General features: G+C 38.8%; 1 protein-coding gene across 5 annotated transcripts in view; it reads right to left on the reverse strand.

Moving 5' to 3' along the window:
• Positions 1 to 6,404: 6,404 nt before the first annotated feature.
• Positions 6,405 to 19,219, reverse strand: part of LOC584717 (TBC1 domain family member 1) — a 105,319-nt gene continuing 92,504 nt past the window's right edge. For all 5 annotated transcript variants that reach the window (XM_030981048.1, XM_030981049.1, XM_030981050.1 and 2 more), the window contains 4 exons: positions 15,331 to 15,490; positions 14,561 to 14,730; positions 13,888 to 14,118; positions 6,405 to 12,250 (listed from right to left, as the gene is read on the reverse strand). In XM_030981048.1, coding sequence (XP_030836908.1) covers positions 11,831 to 12,250; positions 13,888 to 14,118; positions 14,561 to 14,730; positions 15,331 to 15,490 — 981 coding nt within the window. In that variant the 3' untranslated portion in view covers positions 6,405 to 11,830. The remainder of the gene's footprint in view (positions 12,251 to 13,887; positions 14,119 to 14,560; positions 14,731 to 15,330; positions 15,491 to 19,219) is intronic.

Here is a 19,219-nt window from a genome sequence, read left to right on the forward strand (position 1 = left end):
AAAACTGAATTCAGACAAGGATTAAGAGTCGAGAATGGTACAAAGAATCGTCTCCTTTCCCTTATAATTAATGAAACGTCAAAGCTTCCGCGCTTCGCGCGGGAGGGGAGGGGGTGGGGCGGGAACACAATTCAGACAAGGATTAAGAGTCGAGAACGGTACAACGAATCGTCTTCTTTCTCTCATAATTTAATGGAAACGTCGAGGCTTCCGTGCTTCGCGCGAGGGAAACTCAATTCAGACAAGGATAAAGAGTCGATGACGATAAAACGAATCATCTTCTTTTTCTAATATTTTAATGAAAGGCCAAAGTTCCACGTTTCGCGCGAGAGGGGGAGAAACTGCATTCAAACAAGGATTAAGAGTCGAGAATGGAACAACGAATCATCTTCTTTCTCTAATAATTTCATTGAACTATAAAAGGTCAACGCTTCCCGGGGGAAGAACTGAATTCAGACAAGGAATACGAGTCGAGAATGGTACAACAACTTCTTCTTTCTCTAATAATTAATGAAAGGTCAAAGCTTCCTCGGGCAAGAGGCTATAGCCCCCCCCCCCTCCGATAAAAATGTCAACAATTGTACAGGTATATAGGTGCTTCTAATATGACCTTGAAAAAACGGTCTGCGCAATTTTCAAATTTCCGGCCCCCCCCCCCCCCCCCCCCCCCCCTATTGGAAAATCCTGGATCCGCGCCTGAAGTAGAGCGTACATTGGCTTGGGGTCCAGGGGCAAAGCCCCGGCGGGTGTCAAGGGGCGGAGCCTCTCTGAAGCTGAGGGGTTTTAGGCATTTAATAACGGTCAGATGAGCATATTTTGATAACTTGTTTGTAACACTGGCATGCAGGTCACTTAATTATTGGGGTGGGGTCCAGGGGGCAAAGCCCCCAGAAGCTCAGGGGTTTTAGGCATTAAATTACGATCAAATGAGCATCAAGGGACCGCCTTAGGGCCCTTGGTGGGGTCCAGGGAGCAGAGCCACTGGAAGCTCAGGCGTTTTAGGCATTTAATTTCGGTCAGATGAGCAATCAGGGGCCCGACTTAGGGCCCTTGGTGGGGTCCAGGGCACCCGGAAGGTCAGGGAAAAATCATGCTATTTCTACAACATTTGTAAATCACTGGTATCGAATTAGAAATAAACCACGTTTGAATTTCATTTGGGGGGAACTGCTACTAAAGCCCCCGCCCCCATCAGTACGCAAATGCGAGGGAGCATAGTGAATGAGAGGGGTGAAGGTGACGGAAGTGACTATCCCCTCACAGGTTTTTAAAGTTTTGTTGTATTACAAAATTATTATTCCTTAGCAAAACTATAAAATAAATTACGTTAGCAATATACATTTTTTCACCCTTCAATTTTCTCGGTATTTACTTGTACATTTTGAAGGATATTATGCGAGGGAGCGTAGCTACCGAGTGAGAAGATTTTTGCATTTTCATTGTTTAAACGCTGCACTCTTGGGCCCTCCAGAGCCTAAAAGTGTAATGCAGTCTTTAGTCAGTATTTGCAATATAACAAGTTTTGTTTGCACTTTTTCACATTTTAAGGGGGGACGTGTTGATTGATTGTTGATGTTTTATCAGTTTGGATAACAAATACAAGAAAACAAAAACAGGCTCCAATCTTGTCTTCTCTCTCCCTCTTAGAACCCTTTCATCTCTAGGCTCTTGTCTTATCGCTCCCTTCTATATTCTCTCTCTCTCTCTCTCTCTCTCTCTCTCTCTCTCTCTCTCTCTCTCTCTCTCTCTCCCTCCCTCTCTCTCTCTCTCTCTCTCTCTCTCTTCCCTCGGCTCTTCTTTCCTCTTGTCTTCTCTATCCATACTAGCTCTTTTCCCTTTCCTCTTGTCTGCTCTCTATACTAGCTTTTTCCCTTTCCTCTTGTCTTCTCACTATACTAGCTTTTTCCCTTTCCTCTTGTCTTCTCTCTATACTTGCTTTTTTCCTTATTTCCTCTTGTCTTCTCTCTCTATACTAGCTCTCTTCTCTTTCCTCTTGTCTTCTCTCTCCATACTAGCTCTCTTTCCTTTCCTCTTGTCTTCTCTCTCTATACTAGCTCTCTTCTCTTTCCTCTTGTCTTCTCTCTCTATACTAGCTCTCTTCTCTTTCCTCTTGTCTTCTCTCTCCATACTAGCTCTCTTTCCTTTCCTCTTGTCTTCTCTCTCTATACTAGCTCTCTTCTCTTTCCTCTTGTCTTCTCTCTCCATACTAGCTCTCTTTCCTTTCCTCTTGTCTTCTCTCTCTATACTAGCTCTCTTCTCTTTCCTCTTGTCTTCTCTCTCCATACTAGCTCTCTTTCCTTTCCTCTTGTCTGCTCTCTATACTAGCTCTCTTCTCTTTCCTCTTGTCTTCTCTCTCTATACTAGCTCTCTTCTCTTTCCTCTTGTCTTCTCTCTCCATACTAGCTCTCTTTCCTTTCCTCTTGTCTTCTCTCTCCATACTAGCTCTCTTCTCTTTCCTCTTGTCTTCTCTCTCTATACTAGCTTTTTCCTCTCATTTGTCTTTTCTCTCCCTCCAAGCTCTCTTTCCTCTTCTTTTTCCTCTCCTCTTGTCTTATCGCTCCCTCCTATAATTATATATATATATTCTCTCTCTCGGCTCCCCTTTCCTCTTGTCTTCTCTCATCTCCATACTAGCTCTTTGTCCTCTCCTTTTGTCTTCTCTCTCCCTCCTAGCTCTCTTTCATCTCCTCTCCTCTTCTCTCTCTCTCACACACTCTCTCTCTCTCTCTCTCTCTTTCCTCGGCTCTTCTTTCCTCTTGTCTTCTCTCTCCATACTAGCTCTCTTTCCTTTCCTCTTGTCTTCTCTCTCCATACTAGCTCTCTTCTCTTTCCTCTTGTCTTCTCTCTCTATACTAGCTCTCTTCTCTTTCCTCTTGTCTTCTCTCTCCATACTAGCTCTCTTTCCTTTCCTCTTGTCTTCTCTCTCTATACTAGCTCTCTTCTCTTTCCTCTTGTCTTCTCTCTCTATACTAGCTCTCTTCTCTTTCCTCTTGTCTTCTCTCTCCATACTAGCTCTCTTTCCTTTCCTCTTGTCTTCTCTCTCTATACTAGCTCTCTTCTCTTTCCTCTTGTCTTCTCTCTCCATACTAGCTCTCTTTCCTTTCCTCTTGTCTTCTCTCTCTATACTAGCTCTCTTCTCTTTCCTCTTGTCTTCTCTCTCTATACTAGCTCTCTTCTCTTTCCTCTTGTCTTCTCTCTCCATACTAGCTCTCTTTCCTTTCCTCTTGTCTTCTCTCTCCATACTAGCTCTCTTCTCTTTCCTCTTGTCTTCTCTCTCCATACTAGCTCTCTTTCCTTTCCTCTTGTCTTCTCTCTCTATACTAGCTCTCTTCTCTTTCCTCTTGTCTTCTCTCTCCATACTAGCTCTCTTTCCTTTCCTCTTGTCTTCTCTCTCTATACTGCTCTCTTCTCTTTCCTCTTGTCTTCTCTCTCCATACTAGCTCTCTTTCCTTTCCTCTTGTCTTCTCTCTCTATACTAGCTCTCTTCTCTTTCCTCTTGTCTTCTCTCTCCATACTAGCTCTCTTCTCTTTCCTCTTGTCTTCTCTCTCCATACTAGCTCTCTTCTCTTTCCTCTTGTCTTCTCTCTCCATACTAGCTCTCTTCTCTTTCCTCTTGTCTTCTCTCTCTATACTAGCTCTCTTCTCTTTCCTCTTGTCTTCTCTCTCCATACTAGCTCTCTTCTCTTTCCTCTTGTCTTCTCTCTCTATACTAGCTCTCTTCTCTTTCCTCTTGTCTTCTCTCTCTATACTAGCTCTCTTCTCTTTCCTCTTGTCTTCTCTCTCTATACTAGCTCTCTTCTCTTTCCTCTTGTCTTCTCTCTCTATACTAGCTCTCTTCTCTTTCCTCTTGTCTTCTCTCTCCATACTAGCTCTCTTCTCTTTCCTCTTGTCTTCTCTCTCTATACTAGCTCTCTTCTCTTTCCTCTTGTCTTCTCTCTCTATACTAGCTCTCTTCTCTTTCCTCTTGTCTTCTCTCTCTATACTAGCTCTCTTCTCTTTCCTCTTGTCTTCTCTCTCCATACTAGCTCTCTTCTCTTTCCTCTTGTCTTCTCTCTCTATACTAGCTTTTTCCTCTCATTTGTCTTTTCTCTCCCTCCAAGCTCTCTTTCCTCTTCTTTTTCCTCTCCTCTTGTCTTATCGCTCCCTCCTATAATTATATATATATATTCTCTCTCTCGGCTCCCCTTTCCTCTTGTCTTCTCTCATCTCCATACTAGCTCTTTGTCCTCTCCTTTTGTCTTCTCTCTCCCTCCTAGCTCTCTTTCATCTCCTCTCCTCTTCTCTCTCTCTCTCACACACTCTCTCTCTCTCTCTCTCTCTCTTTCCTCGGCTCTTCTTTCCTCTTGTCTTCTCTCTCCATACTAGCTCTCTTCCCTTTCCTCTTGTCTTCTCTCTCCATACTAGCTCTCTTCCCTTTCCTCTTGTCTTCTCTCTCTATACTAGCTTTTTCCTCTCATTTGTCTTCTCTCCCTCCAAGCTCTCTTTCCTCTTCTTTTTCCTCTCCTCTTGTCTTATCGCTCCCTCCTATAATTATATATATATATTCTCTCTCTCGGCTCCCCTTTCCTCTTGTCTTCTCTCATCTCCATACTAGCTCTTTTTTCTCTCCTTTTGTCTTCTCTCTCCCTCCTAGCTCTCTTTCATCTCCTCTCCTCTTCTCTCTCTCTCACCCTTAGCTCTCTTCCCTCTCCTCTTGTCTTCTCACACCCTCTCTCTCCTCTTCTCTCTCTCTCTCTCCCCCTTAGCTCTCTTCCCTCTCCTCTTGTCTTCTCTCTCCATACTAGCTCTCTTCCCTCTCCTCTTGTCTTCTCACTCCCTCTCTCTCCTCTTCTCTCTCCCCCTCAGCTCTCTTCCCTCTCCTCTTGTCTTCTCACTCCCTCTCTCTCATCTTCTCTCTCCCCCTTAGCTCTCTTCCCTCTCCTCTCGTCTTCTCACTCCCTCTCTCTCATCTTCTCTCTCCCCCTCAGCTCTCTTCCCTCTCCTCTTGTCTTCTCACTCCCTCTCTCTCATCTTCTCTCTCCCCCTTAGCTCTCTTCCCTCTCCTCTTGTCTTCTCATTCCCTCTCTCTCCCTCTTAGCTCTCTTCCCTCTCCTCGTGTCTTCTCACTCCCTCTCTCTCCTCTTCTCTCTCTCTCTCCCCCTTAGCTCTCTTCCCTCTCCTCTTGTCTTCTCACTCCCTCTTTCTCCTCTTCTCTCTCCCCCTCAACTCTCTTCCCTCTCCTCTTGTCTTCTCACTCCCTCTCTCTCATCTTCTCTCTCCCCCTTAGCTCTCTTCCCTCTCCTCTTGTCTTCTCACTCCCTCTCTCTCATCTTCTCTCTCCCCCTTAGCTCTCTTCCCTCTCCTCTTGTCTTCTCATTCCCTCTCTCCCTCTCTCTCTCTCTCTCTCTCTCTCTCTCCCCCTTAGCTCTCTTCCCTCTCCTCTTGTCTTCTCACTCCCTCTCTCCCTCTCTCTCTCTCCCCCTTAGCTCTCTTCCCTCTCCTCTTGTCTTCTCACTCCCTCTCTTTTATCTTCTCTCTCCCCCTTAGCTCTCTTCCCTCTCCTCTTGTCTTCTCATTCCCTCATTCCCTCTCTCTCTCTCTCCCTCTCTCTCTCCCCCTTAGCTCTCTTCCCTCTCCTCTTGTCTTCTCACTCCCTCTCTCCCTCTCTCTCTCCCCCTCAGCTCTCTTCCCTCTCCTCTTGTCTTCTCATTCCCTCTCTCTCATCTTCTCTCTCCCCCTTAGCTCTCTTCCCTCTCCTCTCGTCTTCTCACTCCCTCTCTCTCTCTCTCTCCCCATTAGCTCTCTTCCCTCTCCTCTTGTCTTCTCACTCCCTCTCTCTCCTCTTCTCCCTCTCTCTCCTCTTCTCTCTCTCTCTCTCCCTCCTAGCTCTCTTTCATCTCATCTCCTCTCCTCTTCTCTCTCTTCCCTCTCCTCGTGTCTTCTCTCTCTCTCCCCCTTAGCTCTCTTCCCTCTCCTCTTGTCTTCTCACTCCCTCCGCTAGCTCTTCTCTCTCTCTCTCTCTCTCTCTCCTTCCACTTCTACATAGAATCCTGGTAGCTCAATGGTGTCTTGCCAAGTGCTTTGAACATCACATTTGGCAAAGGTGACCTTAACCTCATCCATTTTTGTTTAATATTTGTTTCTGCTCTTTTTTCATCAGATCTCATTTTTCCCCTTTAATAATTCCCTCTTTCCCTCTCTTCTAGCATCTAACATATTCTGATCAGATAATTGTTTCAGCATCATGATAATATTTTTTATTTGTACGCAGATTGATGCCAATCTGCGCACATAACTGCTAGCACCAAATGATTATACCATTGAGCAAAGTGATGAAATCAAATTTATGTTCTCATAGATTTAAGAGAAATAAATTGATACAGAAAATTGGCATATTGGTTTAAGAATGATACTAATGATGCATATTTGCTGTATAAAGCATGGTTTAATCAACAAATAACATTTGGCTAAAATTGTATTGGTAGATTACTAGATTCTTAGTACTTTAATTAAACACATGTATTTTCATCAAAATTGAAGAACTTGAATCTGCTCCAACCATTACATGGCAATGATCAAAATATATACATTTTGAATTTAATGTAAATATCTGAACATGAATTATATTTTCTGCAAATATTACTTGAGAATTACTACTTTGGAAACTGATCCATGTGCGTTCATTTGAATTTTGAGATAAATAATATATATCCAGCAGAGAAAGATGAAAACATTACATCTTCAATTTTGCGGTAGAACAATGATTTCAGTGTTTACGATCACATACATATCAACATTAACAGACATATGTGTTCAATTAAAAATAATAAGCTCAATCAAATTACAGAGACAAACGTAAAATAAGGAACATGTACACAAAATTATCAGTACACAAGTGGTTAAGATATCAGTATACCGGAAAGCACAATTACATTATAACATAACACATCCATTTCTATCTTTACATGGATTTGAATATTACAAAGCAACATGAAAATGGACAAGAAATATCCTGATAATCTTCTTTTTAAACTTTAATATGCTTGAGCAAAAACTCATATGAAAAAGGCACTTACATGTACCGCTAACCTCAATGACAAACTTTTAAACATAAAATAGCTACCATTACACCATTTCTTGTGTAAATGGTTGCATTTTAAAAGTGAACAAAGAAAAAAATATTCCTGTTTTCAACTATTTTAAACACATTGCTTTCTGTCAGCGAATGCATGATTATCACTGACAGATATATATATTTTGAACCATGTTCATGAAAATAGAAATTCAATGACCATATTTTGCTGTTATAATTGCACTGAAGAAAACAAAACTGAGATGTTATGATTACAATATATGAAAGAAATAAATGACCTTGAGTATAGAATATATAGGAAAAGTGTAACATTAATAATGAATAAATACATGTATTTCGGTTTTCAAATGATTTATTAAAAAATCATATGTCTTTCAATTACATAAACAGACACGTACAAGTGTGAAGACAAACAAAGGCTTAGCTATTTAAAAAATAGATGAATTTACATGTACATCTTGTTTTTTACAGAAACATTTTTTTCTCTGCTTGAATCTTATCTAAGGCTGATAAAGTCATTTCAATATCAAAGGGCATTTGAAGAGGATGAGATACCTGTATCACTGCAGTGTGAAGATGTTCTAATTGTATCTGCATTTTCATTATATAAAGATAAGACACCTGTAAATATGAAGGCCCTTCTAGTGGCTAATACGGACCCCCCCCCAACTCAGTGTTATTTAGGTTACGCATATGCATGTTCCCTCCTTTTGAAAGCACCCCCTAAGTCCGGTGTGTAAGACGGGCTTTTGTGTACTATGAGCCAGACTTTGGTGCCTCAAAAGTACCCCTTTACCGGACATTTTGGTAACACGCATGGTATCCCTCTGATCACGGAGTAGAGGGGCCGGGAATAGGGATCAATATTTATCAAGATAGCTTACTGACTGGACTAAATTTAAATAGTAATGGTATTATTTATCAGTGATTACTATTTTTAAAAGTTGCAAAAAAAATTCTAAGTAATCATGTGAGAAAATAAGTTACCTACTCACTATTAACATTGAAGAATCAGTCATTTTTTATGCCATAATTGAAGATGCACCCTATCGTTGTGTCAATTTAAATATTGTTCAAGTGAATAAACAAATCATAAACAAAATGAAAAAATCCAGTCTGAACATAATAAACAAATCATAGAACTTGAGCTTTAAGAATACAACAGATAAAATTCATACAATTGCCTTGATAAAGTTTTTTGGGGTAACAGGCTTTCCAAGACCCAGAAGAAGAAAAATACCCTCATATTTTATTATCAAACAATAATCTTAATATTTTCTCTGCTATATGTACTAAACTTTCAAAGTATAAAACACTTCATTGTAAGAAATTTGATGACATCACAATAAACCTGAACGTAGTACAACAAAACAACACAAATCTTGTGTGAGTGATGGTCAAAATGTCATAGCAAAAAGATGAACATAATTGTTTGAAGTTTTGAAATTGACATAAGATGATGTAAGATAACTGTCATCAATATCTTTTATTTCAACAAAAAATCAATACAGCAGTACATAATTTTTTCACGACACAGAATTAAAAATTGGTTAAAAAAACAGTAATGAAATCTTTGGCTGAGTATGTGTTCCTATATTATCTACTTGCACATGTAATTACACAAAATATATATAAAAGGTCATCTGCTATTTTTAAGTCAGAATATATGGAGCTTTAAGTATATCTTTGAACTCTGTTACAAAGCATACACATGTATTAAGAAATACCTTATTTACTACTATACATGTACATGTACCATCAATAACGTCTGTTGCTTCATCTCCATTTCTTCTTCTTATAAATTATGTCTAAATGATGATATGCCATGGTGAATACTGATACGGGGAATTCTGTTATTTCTTGTTCTTTGTATTCCTATTTGCTATGTCATGATCATTTCAAGTCACAGAATATTATTTGGTTGTGACAGATCTTCAAAGTACACACGGTCCAAATAGCTTAAGCACAGGAAGACAACAATGCAGCATATGATATGATATTGAGACAAAAAAGAGGAATGAGAGGAGAAGACGATGGGGAGCAGAGAAAGAGGCTAAAGGGAAGGGAGAAAAAGGAAGAGAAGATGTAGAAAAGGGGAAAAGAAAGGGAAGAAACGAGAAGATGAAGAAGAGGATGAGAAGAGGAGAGGAAGAATAGAGAAAAGATTAACAAGAAATATGGGCTGGAAGAAAGGGATGGGTGATTATAAAAATCACAAGAGCAAGATAAACAATAATTTCAAAAACTTAAAAAGGAATCTTCAGAAAAGAAGAATGTATCATGATTAATTATAGAAAGATCATAGATACCCAAAAAAAAAATGGAAATGCAGTTTTACAATTTTTTTAAAGGGTAACTTTAAAGTAATACATGATTTCTAAAGCTTGGGTGCAGTGGTCATTCCTTTATTTTTCAATAGTGGTATGGTGTCTAAAATGATTTCATGATAATTTTGGAAGACCATATTTGAGGTACACACAATGTCATTGCTTTACATTTACAGGAAATCTAGACTAGAAGTCTGTCGGGAGCTAGGGCAATGATATTATGCCAATAATTTTCATCTACATAAGTGCTTCATAACATTTTTTCTAAATGCATTAAAGATGACATTGCCATAGTCATCAGATTCATTCAAGCACACAATGTGTGGCACCATCTCCACTCCTTAAAGTACTCCTACAAAAAGATTTTTTAGGACATACATTTTGTTTTACACACTTTTGTTTCACAGCATCCTCGAAAGTTTCTATTTCCCTCTTGGGAATCGAATGGAAAAATGTTTTTTTTTAGCATGATATGATACAGGTATTTACAGTGCTTTCTACTTTCTAGGTAACTAGGAAAGAGGTACATTTAAACACCAATTTGCGTTATCACTTATCATTTGTTGATTTAAGTCTATAATACTCTTTTTTTTTTCTTAGAAAAATTCAAGTTATTGTTTCTTTCATGTGCCAAAGAAATGTAATATATTACTATCTAGTATCATCATCATTGTAAAAATCAATATTTATCACAAAACATGTTCAATAAACGGATTGCTTCATGGTTTAGCTTATCAAAGTTTTCTCAAAATTTGCATTTCATGAAAATTGAAAAAAAAATCTGGATTAGCTTTGCAAGTCTTTCTTTCATTTTTTTAAACACTTTGTTCCCAAAGTGAAATTTGTTTGGATCACACAAAATTATTGGCCATGTCTCTCACAAATTGTATCAGTACAGTTGTTTAAAGACAAAAAAATGGCCTCCAGATGAGAATAGAAAATGTATATAAATGCTAAGTACAATGTAGAACTTTAACATAAATAAAACACCCTCCCTTAAAGAGGGTGATTTCACAAAAAAAATGTTAGTCACAAATGCACACAAGATAGGCATAATGATAGCAAAGGAGTATTCATTAAAAAAGACATATGTGACTGCATCTATTTCATGCCTCCACCCTAAATTCAGTATAGGAAATGGATGGAATTATTTGTGACATATCACAATGAAAACATAAAGCCTGTAATCAAATGTCAGCTGAGGATAATGATCTTGGCCTACTAGCCCCCTATTGATCATCTTCCTATAGTTATACAGTCACCATATTTGAAGCTCATACCTCAAGAGTTCTTGACATATTGTGATAACGAGGGTAATACCTCAAATTTAAATGAATTGACCTCTATGACATTTGACCTTTGTTTTACTTACCATAAACTCTGATGAGGTTTTTTTTTCCTACGGTGATACACACTGTCCCAAGGTTTGAAGTTCATATCTCGAGTGGTTCTTGATATATTGTGATAACAAGGATAATACCTGTAATTTCAGAAATTTGAGACCTTTGACCGACATACCCCCAAGTTTTATCAGATTGTCTTCCAATGATGATACATACTATGACCAATTTGAACCCCATAGTGGTTCTTGAGATTTCACGATAAAGTGGGTTATAGCTGGAATTTCAGAAGTTGACCTCTTTGACTAAATATACCTTTGACCTAGTTACTCCAAAATCTAATCAGATTGTCTTCCTATAATGATACATACTATCATCAAATTTGAAGTTCATAACTCAAGTGGTTCTTGAGATATTGCGGTAACGATAAATTGGGATGGACGGACAACCCCAAAACATAAGTGCTCCGGCACCAACTTCTGTGTGCTGAGGCATAAAAATCATTCAATTCAACTCTATACTATCTTATATCACATCAATTCGTTTTGCAAGTAAATAGAAGAGCACATAACTGCGGTTGACAATTCCTGCACACGATAAAGGCCACTGATTCAAAATAACAAACAATCAAAAAACAATCTCTGAACACAAAACAATAATGCCAGTCTCAGATGGTAATAGCACAAGAATAAATCTATTTAAAGCTTTTGCTTACTGTATATATTATGTACATGTGTTAACAATAAATTTAACTCCTTTAAACACATTCATCTCCTATAAACAGAAACACTGTTTGACAGATATTTTGTTCAGAAAACTACATATACCCCTTTGTTTTAAATTGTCTTCTTTTCAAATTCTAGTTTCACTTACAGAGGTGTCATGGTCCTAAAGTCTTTCCCTTTCACTCACTTTCACTCGGATGCTATTGACCTTGTGTCCTTAATCATTATGCATGGCACATCAGCCTCACTCATATTTGTGTTGGCACTCTCCCCGCTTCCAATGATACCCCTGCTCTTGTTCCTCAGGCTCTCCTCTTTCAGGGAGCAGAGCTTGTTGGTTCTAAAGCCTTTCTCTATTGCTCACTTTCAAAGGGACGATATAGATTTTGTGTCTGTTATCATAATACATGGCACATCAGCCTCGCTTGTATTTGTGCTTGCACTCTGCCCGCTTCCGATGCTACCCCCACTGTTGTTCCTCAACCTCTCTTCTTTAAGGATGTGGACCTTGTTGATGGCTGCGACCTCGCCGTCGATGTCCTCGATGGAGTCATTGTCGATGGACAGGTTGTCTCCTCCACCCCCGGGGGCAGTGCTCTCTATGGTTTGGAGAGAGGATTCACTATCATAGCACTTCAAGTCTGTCTTGGGTTGGATCAGGTCCAGGCTGGCATTGCTCAGGACATTATCTGGAACCAGAGCTTGTAATTTAGCGATAGTGTCAAGAAGGGCAGCTCGCTCCAGGTTTAAGTTGCGGATTTCCAATCGCAGGTTGTTTTCTGTTGCCTGGAAGAAGAAAAAAAGAAGGATAAATGCACATCATAGTTTCATGTACTAGAAACTAAAGTATACATTTAACATAACCACAACACCTTCCCTTGCAACAGCAGGTTTGGAGTTGCAGTCCTCTCTGTTCTCCATACATATTCCATTTATCAGTTTTCCCGTTATCTATACACAACATCTACCTATTATAACTTTTATCCTTTCAAAACTGAGGGTGACAAACCCCAAAATAAAATTGTTAAATGGTTAACAATCTGTATATATGATACAAACAATGAAGTATCAAGATAAGTGGCAAGAAAGAGATTGTTTATTTCCTATCCCTACTTGGTGACTTCGCATTAAGAGAAACTGGCTGAAAATCATTCAGCATTATTTACCATGTAGTAAATTAGTTGCTTGGACTAGTACACCTGTTGATATTGGGTGAAAATCACATAGACTGAAAGGTGAATACATTGTTAGGCATATATTGAACAACATTCATGTTCAGATGAGACTACCCACCTTCTTCCTCTTCTCCCAATAGTTTTTTACTCATTAAAATTGTATGTAGGCCTGGGTCATCATGGGTTTTGCCGAACCCGGGTTTGACTTGAAAATTTCGGGCGGGGACCGGGTACCCGAAATTTTCACCACTGACAATAAAAATTGGGTGCATGCAGCGGCGGGACTTAAGACTAAGTTGCTGTTCTAATAATGCGACAGAAAAGACAGTTACTGCTTTCAAAACAATAAAATAATCAATTGAATTAAACCAAGATGCTTTAAAAAATAAATGGACATCATTTCAGTTGATGGTAGGTGTTTTTATTGCTCTAAAATTGAGGCTGCAAGAAAGGAATCATGCTTCGTGCGTGGTACCGAGTGCGTTCAGAAACGGAAGTGGAAATATGACCCGCTGAAGACTGAGCAAGTTAAGAAAGTCCCACACACAAGTCTATAATGTTGATCAGACTATTACAATTAAATCGTAATACTAATAGGCATTTATTTAATTGTCAAAATATATCCACAACATTATGGTTTACCCTTGATATTTTGATGAAGGAAAATAATTTAAAGCTCTTGAAATAATATCGAAGTGCCTTTCGTTCGTTCTAAAAATGAGTGTGTAACAGCAAGCTGAAGTTACAAGTCAAGTTTTTCAAGCTTGATATGCTTATTCACATCCCTACACTGTCATCTGACCTGATCGGAACAATAAGCATTAAAGTATTAAAAAAACATCACGTAAGACTTTAAGAAACTCCAATTCAACAAAATTATCGTAACATAATAATATGCTTTGACAAATAATACTAAAGATATTCATAATATCTTACAGAAGTAATGATATTTCATGAGCTACGTACTCGATATCGAGTTCAGCTAGCCATCATTTTGAAATGAGACGTAATTGTCATGCAGCGCAGTAGACTGTAGCTGGCAGCATGCAGCAGAGAGGGGAAACATTCGCAGCAGAGGAAAAAATCATGTGATCTAAGGCACGCGAATATCACATGATCTAAGGCCCGCCAACGTTTTTTACTCATTAATATTGTATGGCATACTTCATTCTGTTTAATTCTTCTAGGCATTCAATTTCAACCCCACTTTAAAGTCAAACAAATGTCTTATTCAAGTTGACCACTTACCTGTTTGGTTTGTAGAAGAGATCTCTGGTTCTGGATTGTATTGTGTGTAGACTGTAGTTGCTCTAAAAGCTCATTGTTATGGCGACGGACGTTACGGTTATTGTACTCCAGCTGATCAATGTCTCGCTGCATGGCCTTTGGTTGGGCAGGCGAGGGCAGCATTTCCTCCTGAATCACATGGTACTCGACTTCATAAGCATGAAGTTGTTTAGAGATGTCTAAGTGGTAGGCCTTTAAAGTCAGAGATGATCATAAAACAAATAATATAACAATAAAATAATATATCCCTTTTCCCTGAAACTCTAAAATTCATGAACAATCGGTCCATGCAGAAGGTAGAATTCAATGCCAGTGAATTGTTCAAGGATCTAATTCAACAAACTAATATCAATCCAGGTGGTCTCAACAATCATTCTACAAAACAAACACAGCCTAAGTTATACTTTCAGTTATATTAGATTCAGTTTCCCCTATTGAAGAAAATAATACAAGGTACAATGTAGGAGGTAAATTTGATATGCATAAAAACTGAAGTACTCACTAACAAAAGCAAAGATCCATTCTCTGTCTGAGAAATGAAATACATTCATTAAATAATTTAGATATATTACCTACATTCCTTCCTAAACAAAGGATAGATTCTGAACTTGTGAGGTACTTTATGCCTTCTCACCTTGTTAATGACTTTCTCCATCTGGACGATGCCGAGGGATGGTAGTTGATTCTTGATGAAGTCAATGATGGACTCAAAGCCATCACACTGAAGGATGAGCTCTTCATGGCTACCAAGGATCACTAGCGCCACCTTGAAGATCACCTCAAACCCTTGAAGGAAGATCAGATCTAATGGATAGCAAAAAGGAAATGAGTGTGTTACTTAGATACATACAAATATACATCCAAGTTAAATCAAGTCAAGTCATATTGAGGATAACATTTTAGTGTCACCTCTCTGTCTACAAGATGATCTAAGTTAAAATATGAGAATGAACTATCCGGTAGAGCCCACAACACATCAAACAATTGCTCCCAATCGTACAATCGCTCCTAATATTGAGATCAAAACTGAAATTGCTAGGCATTGCAGGTCTTGCAGTTGGAGAAAACACCAAATCAGCTTCAAATTAAAGACAAACCTGTGATTGGTCTGACACAGCTACCATTTGCTATTTCTCTGGCCAGAACACCAAGCACTCCATGCAATTATGATTATTTATTAGACTGTTAAGAACCTCACTCATGGTAATTTTAAACATTTAAATTTTGTAATCAAGTGATATTGCAATTTCTTACAGATTTTGATTGCAATCCAATTAAACAATGTGCAGTGGGCTTAAGTTTCTTACTGCAGAAAATAAAGGGCTGTCATTATTAATTAATGAATGATTCAGTCTTACAGTAGTTGGTATCCAAACCTGCATTGAAGAAAGTTCAAGAACTCACCAAAGACTTTTGAGACAAAGCCGAAAGGAAACTGTGAGGCGAAGAGGGTGAGGAACCAAGGAGCTGCGTATAGGGACGGAGCCACCTCGTTCTGCTCCAAGTGATCATGGAGACGATGATGAAAGTCATGAAGAAGACGCGAGAGCTGGTACATCTGGATCTATGTGAGCAGAGGAAAGCAAAACATATAGTCATTATACAATAACAATCGGTATGACAATAGCATAATTATACAGTGACAATTTCCTTTGTATTTTCTCATATTATGTGAAAGGTGCTAAAACATAGCAGACATCGAAACAATGATGTATTCTTTATGCCGGCTAAGATTTGAGACATAAAGCCTTCTAAAGAACTTGATGATTGGGTGGTTGCAATCACGATACATCTGTGATAGTGCTATCCTCTTGCTTTATGCATGATTTCTTATGAGATCAAGTTGTTATAGGATGGGGGGCGCTATTCAACTTCACTTGAAATGGTTACGACCTTTTCCAGAGAGCTGAAAATCCCTTGTTTTTCGAAATTTGGAAACCTTTTTACTTGAAATATTGTATTGAAAGACGCTTTGAACATCTATACGATCTATCAACCTATATCCTGGACTCGGATGGTAACTCTGAACTTGAATTTAACTGGATTTTGAATATGGCGGCAATTGCACACAGTACGTCATACGCTGGGAAAGCTGGACATGAACTCCGAACAGCTACGCACTTTGGAGGTAAGCCAGTGTTTGTTAAACATAAAGACATCCCAACGATTGATGACAAAGTGATTACAAATTAAGAGATTTTCAAATGTCTCTGTAAAAGTGTGCCTAGCTGTGATATCAAAGGAATTCAGAAAATCGGAGGTCTGTGGAGACTGTATGTAGAAAATCAGGACAAGAGAATCAAGATCATTACGAATGGACTGAATGTACGGAATGTAAACATTGCCGTGTATGACAAAAACCCATTTCTTAGAGACGAAAATGAAAATAGTCTTCGCCTTCTGATTAGGGACATACCACTATCTGCCCATGACTCCCTGATCATCGATGAACTCGAGAGACTAAAGTACAAGGTTTTGGGGACTGTTAGCTACCAACGCCTCCGCGTGGATGGGCGTTTGACAGATTGTCTAACAGGAGACAGAGTTGTGTATATTCAGCAACCATCTACCCCCCTCCCCCGAATCATGAATTTTGGCCTTTTTAAACGCAAGATCTTCCACTATGGCCAACTCCCGTCAACTACGAGACCTAAAGTTGTATGCTCGAGATGTCTGAGCGAAGGTCATCATCGCTCCCAGTGCAGTGGCCCTGTAGTGTGTCGCCGTTGCAATCAACCAGGACACATCCAGCAAGACTGCACCAGAGATGATACCCCAACAGCTCCATTACATACACAAGATCCTACTAGTAAACCCGACATCCCAGCTATACCAGCAGCCGTAGCCGCAACTGCCCCACACGTTCTAGCCAGCATCGAGAAACTCGTCGCATCTGGAAGACAACAAGCGACAATAGAATCGTCTCACAACTACCCATCGCACCATGACTACCAGACGCGCGCTCAGTCAAAGATTACGCAATTTCTGCACGGAGATAGTAGAGAGTCACCCCATGGAGCCGCTGAGGGAGTCGAAGTAAACAAACCGGATAATGTGTCATCCTGTTCCGCTAACAAGTTTGCTCCTCTCGCTAGCAATCCTGATTCCTACGTTTCGCCCTCACGTACAGATGCTTCAAACAATGTCTCTTCATGCGATGTCGATGACGGCAGTGAAGAAGAAGCCTCCGAAATATCTTTGGAATCACCCGAGTTGCCAATACGCCGAGTGAAAGATGATACAGATAAGAGTAAAAAGAGGAAGCAAAGGTCGACGAAAAAACCACCGAAGAAAAAATGATAGATATGTCAAACAAACTTATTTCAATTTGATTTTTGTTATACAATCTTCCTTTTTCATGTAAATGTCCAATTGTCATTTCTTAAGTTTAAACGTTCGTGGTCTTAGAAATAAGGAAAAACGAAGTCAAATTTTCAGATGGTTTAGACATCAAAAGGGACACATATTCTTCGTACAAGAAACTTATTGGACAGCCGACATTGAAAATATTGTGAAAAGTGAGTGGCATGGGCCGTGTTATTTTTCACACGGCACAAATCACTCCAAAGGAGTTGCTATATTATTTGATGAACACCTAGACATAGATGTCACTAGTATAGAGCAGAGTGATGATGGAAGAAAGTTGTTACTAAAAGTTAAAATGGAAACCTTTTTATTGACAATGGTAAACATATATGCACCAACTACGAAAAAGCAAAGAGAACGGTTTTTTAGAAATCTGAATACTTTCGTATCAAATTCTTGTGAAAAGTATGAAAAATCTAAATTAGTAATGGCAGCTGGAATTGTGTACTGAATGTCAAGAAAGACACTTTACATGTTCAGGGAACAAACCGTTCCTATTACAAGAAACCGCTAAATTTTAGTAGATTGTTAAAGAAATACGAATTGTGTGATATCTGGAGAAAAATGAATGTTAATACTATTCAGTTTACCTGGAGAAATAAATATCTAAAACTTGCTTCAAGATTAGATTATTGGCTGGTCGATAAAAGTTTTTTAGGGAGAGTTGTAAATACAGATATCAGACCATCAATAAGAGCAGATCACAATGCAATTTCTTTAAAAATCAAAACAAAAACTGTTCAAAAGGGTCCAGGTTACTGGAAGCTGAACAGTCGTGTTCTGTCTGATGACTGTTATCATAAAAATATTTGTGATGTTATTAGTTCAATGAATTCTCAAAATATGAGTCCCCTACAGAAATGGGAACTTTTGAAAATAATGATATGTGAATTTACACAAAAATATTGTAAACATAAAGTTGCAGATCAAAAAAATAGAAAAGGGTTTTTAGAAATGAAGCTTAATGTATTACAAAAATGTATTGATAACCAAAGTGGAAATAATGATAATGAAAACGAATATAGGGTCATAAAAGAAGAGCTGGAAAATATATATAAAGTAGAATCTAAAGGAGCTGGTATCAGAGCTAAGGCAAGATGGATGGAAGAGGGAGAAAGAAGTACTAAATACTTTCTTAGCTTAGAAAAGAGAAATGCTAGCAGAAAAAACATAAATCAGCTGAAGACAGGAAACGGGAAAAGAATTATTGAAAAACAAGACGAAATATTGAAAGAAACCGTTGATTTTTATAGTAAGTTGTATACTAAAGAAGATATTGGCCCGTATTCTGAAGTCGTGTCTAACTCCTGTTTAACTAAACAGTTGTCTAAGTCCTGTCTAAGTCCCGTCTAACTTTAGACACGAAGTCGTGTCTAACTTTTTTGGTATTCTGAAGTCGTGTTTAAATAAAGTTAAACACGAAGTCCTGTCTAAGTCCTGTTTAACTTTAGACAACTGTGAGGGGTTGTTTAAGTCCTGTTTAAGGGCGCGATTCTGCTGCTTTTCAACGTCGACGGTACACTCTACTTGCTGACCCCGAACTTGCGGGGGAGAACGATGGTACGTGCATTCTCTAAAATTTCAAATACGTTTTGCAGGATTTTTTCTCGTGTAGCCCAATTTTTTTTCTCGATAATATTAACTATTCTTATCTACTGGTGACATCTTGGAAATTCCATAATCTATAATAAACTAACCATTCTGTTGGAGAAGTGTCTTTTCTGGTTCTTCCGAGCACTGAGGCACTGATAAGTAGTGTGTTTGTCAATCTCAGTGTACAGTACGTGTACTACGTACGTACGTACGTACACAAAGTACATGCAGTCTAGTCATTACGTCACGATCACATCACCATGGTACCAGCACGCGCACAACTAGCTGTGCGCGTTAATTTATTTATCCGGTGCGCGCACGCATGCGCATTGGG

The sequence above is a fragment of the Strongylocentrotus purpuratus genome, unplaced genomic scaffold (genome assembly GCF_000002235.5).
Source record: "Strongylocentrotus purpuratus isolate Spur 01 unplaced genomic scaffold, Spur_5.0 spur5_scaffold_11, whole genome shotgun sequence".
NCBI classification, from domain to species: Eukaryota; Metazoa; Echinodermata; class Echinoidea; order Camarodonta; family Strongylocentrotidae; genus Strongylocentrotus; species Strongylocentrotus purpuratus.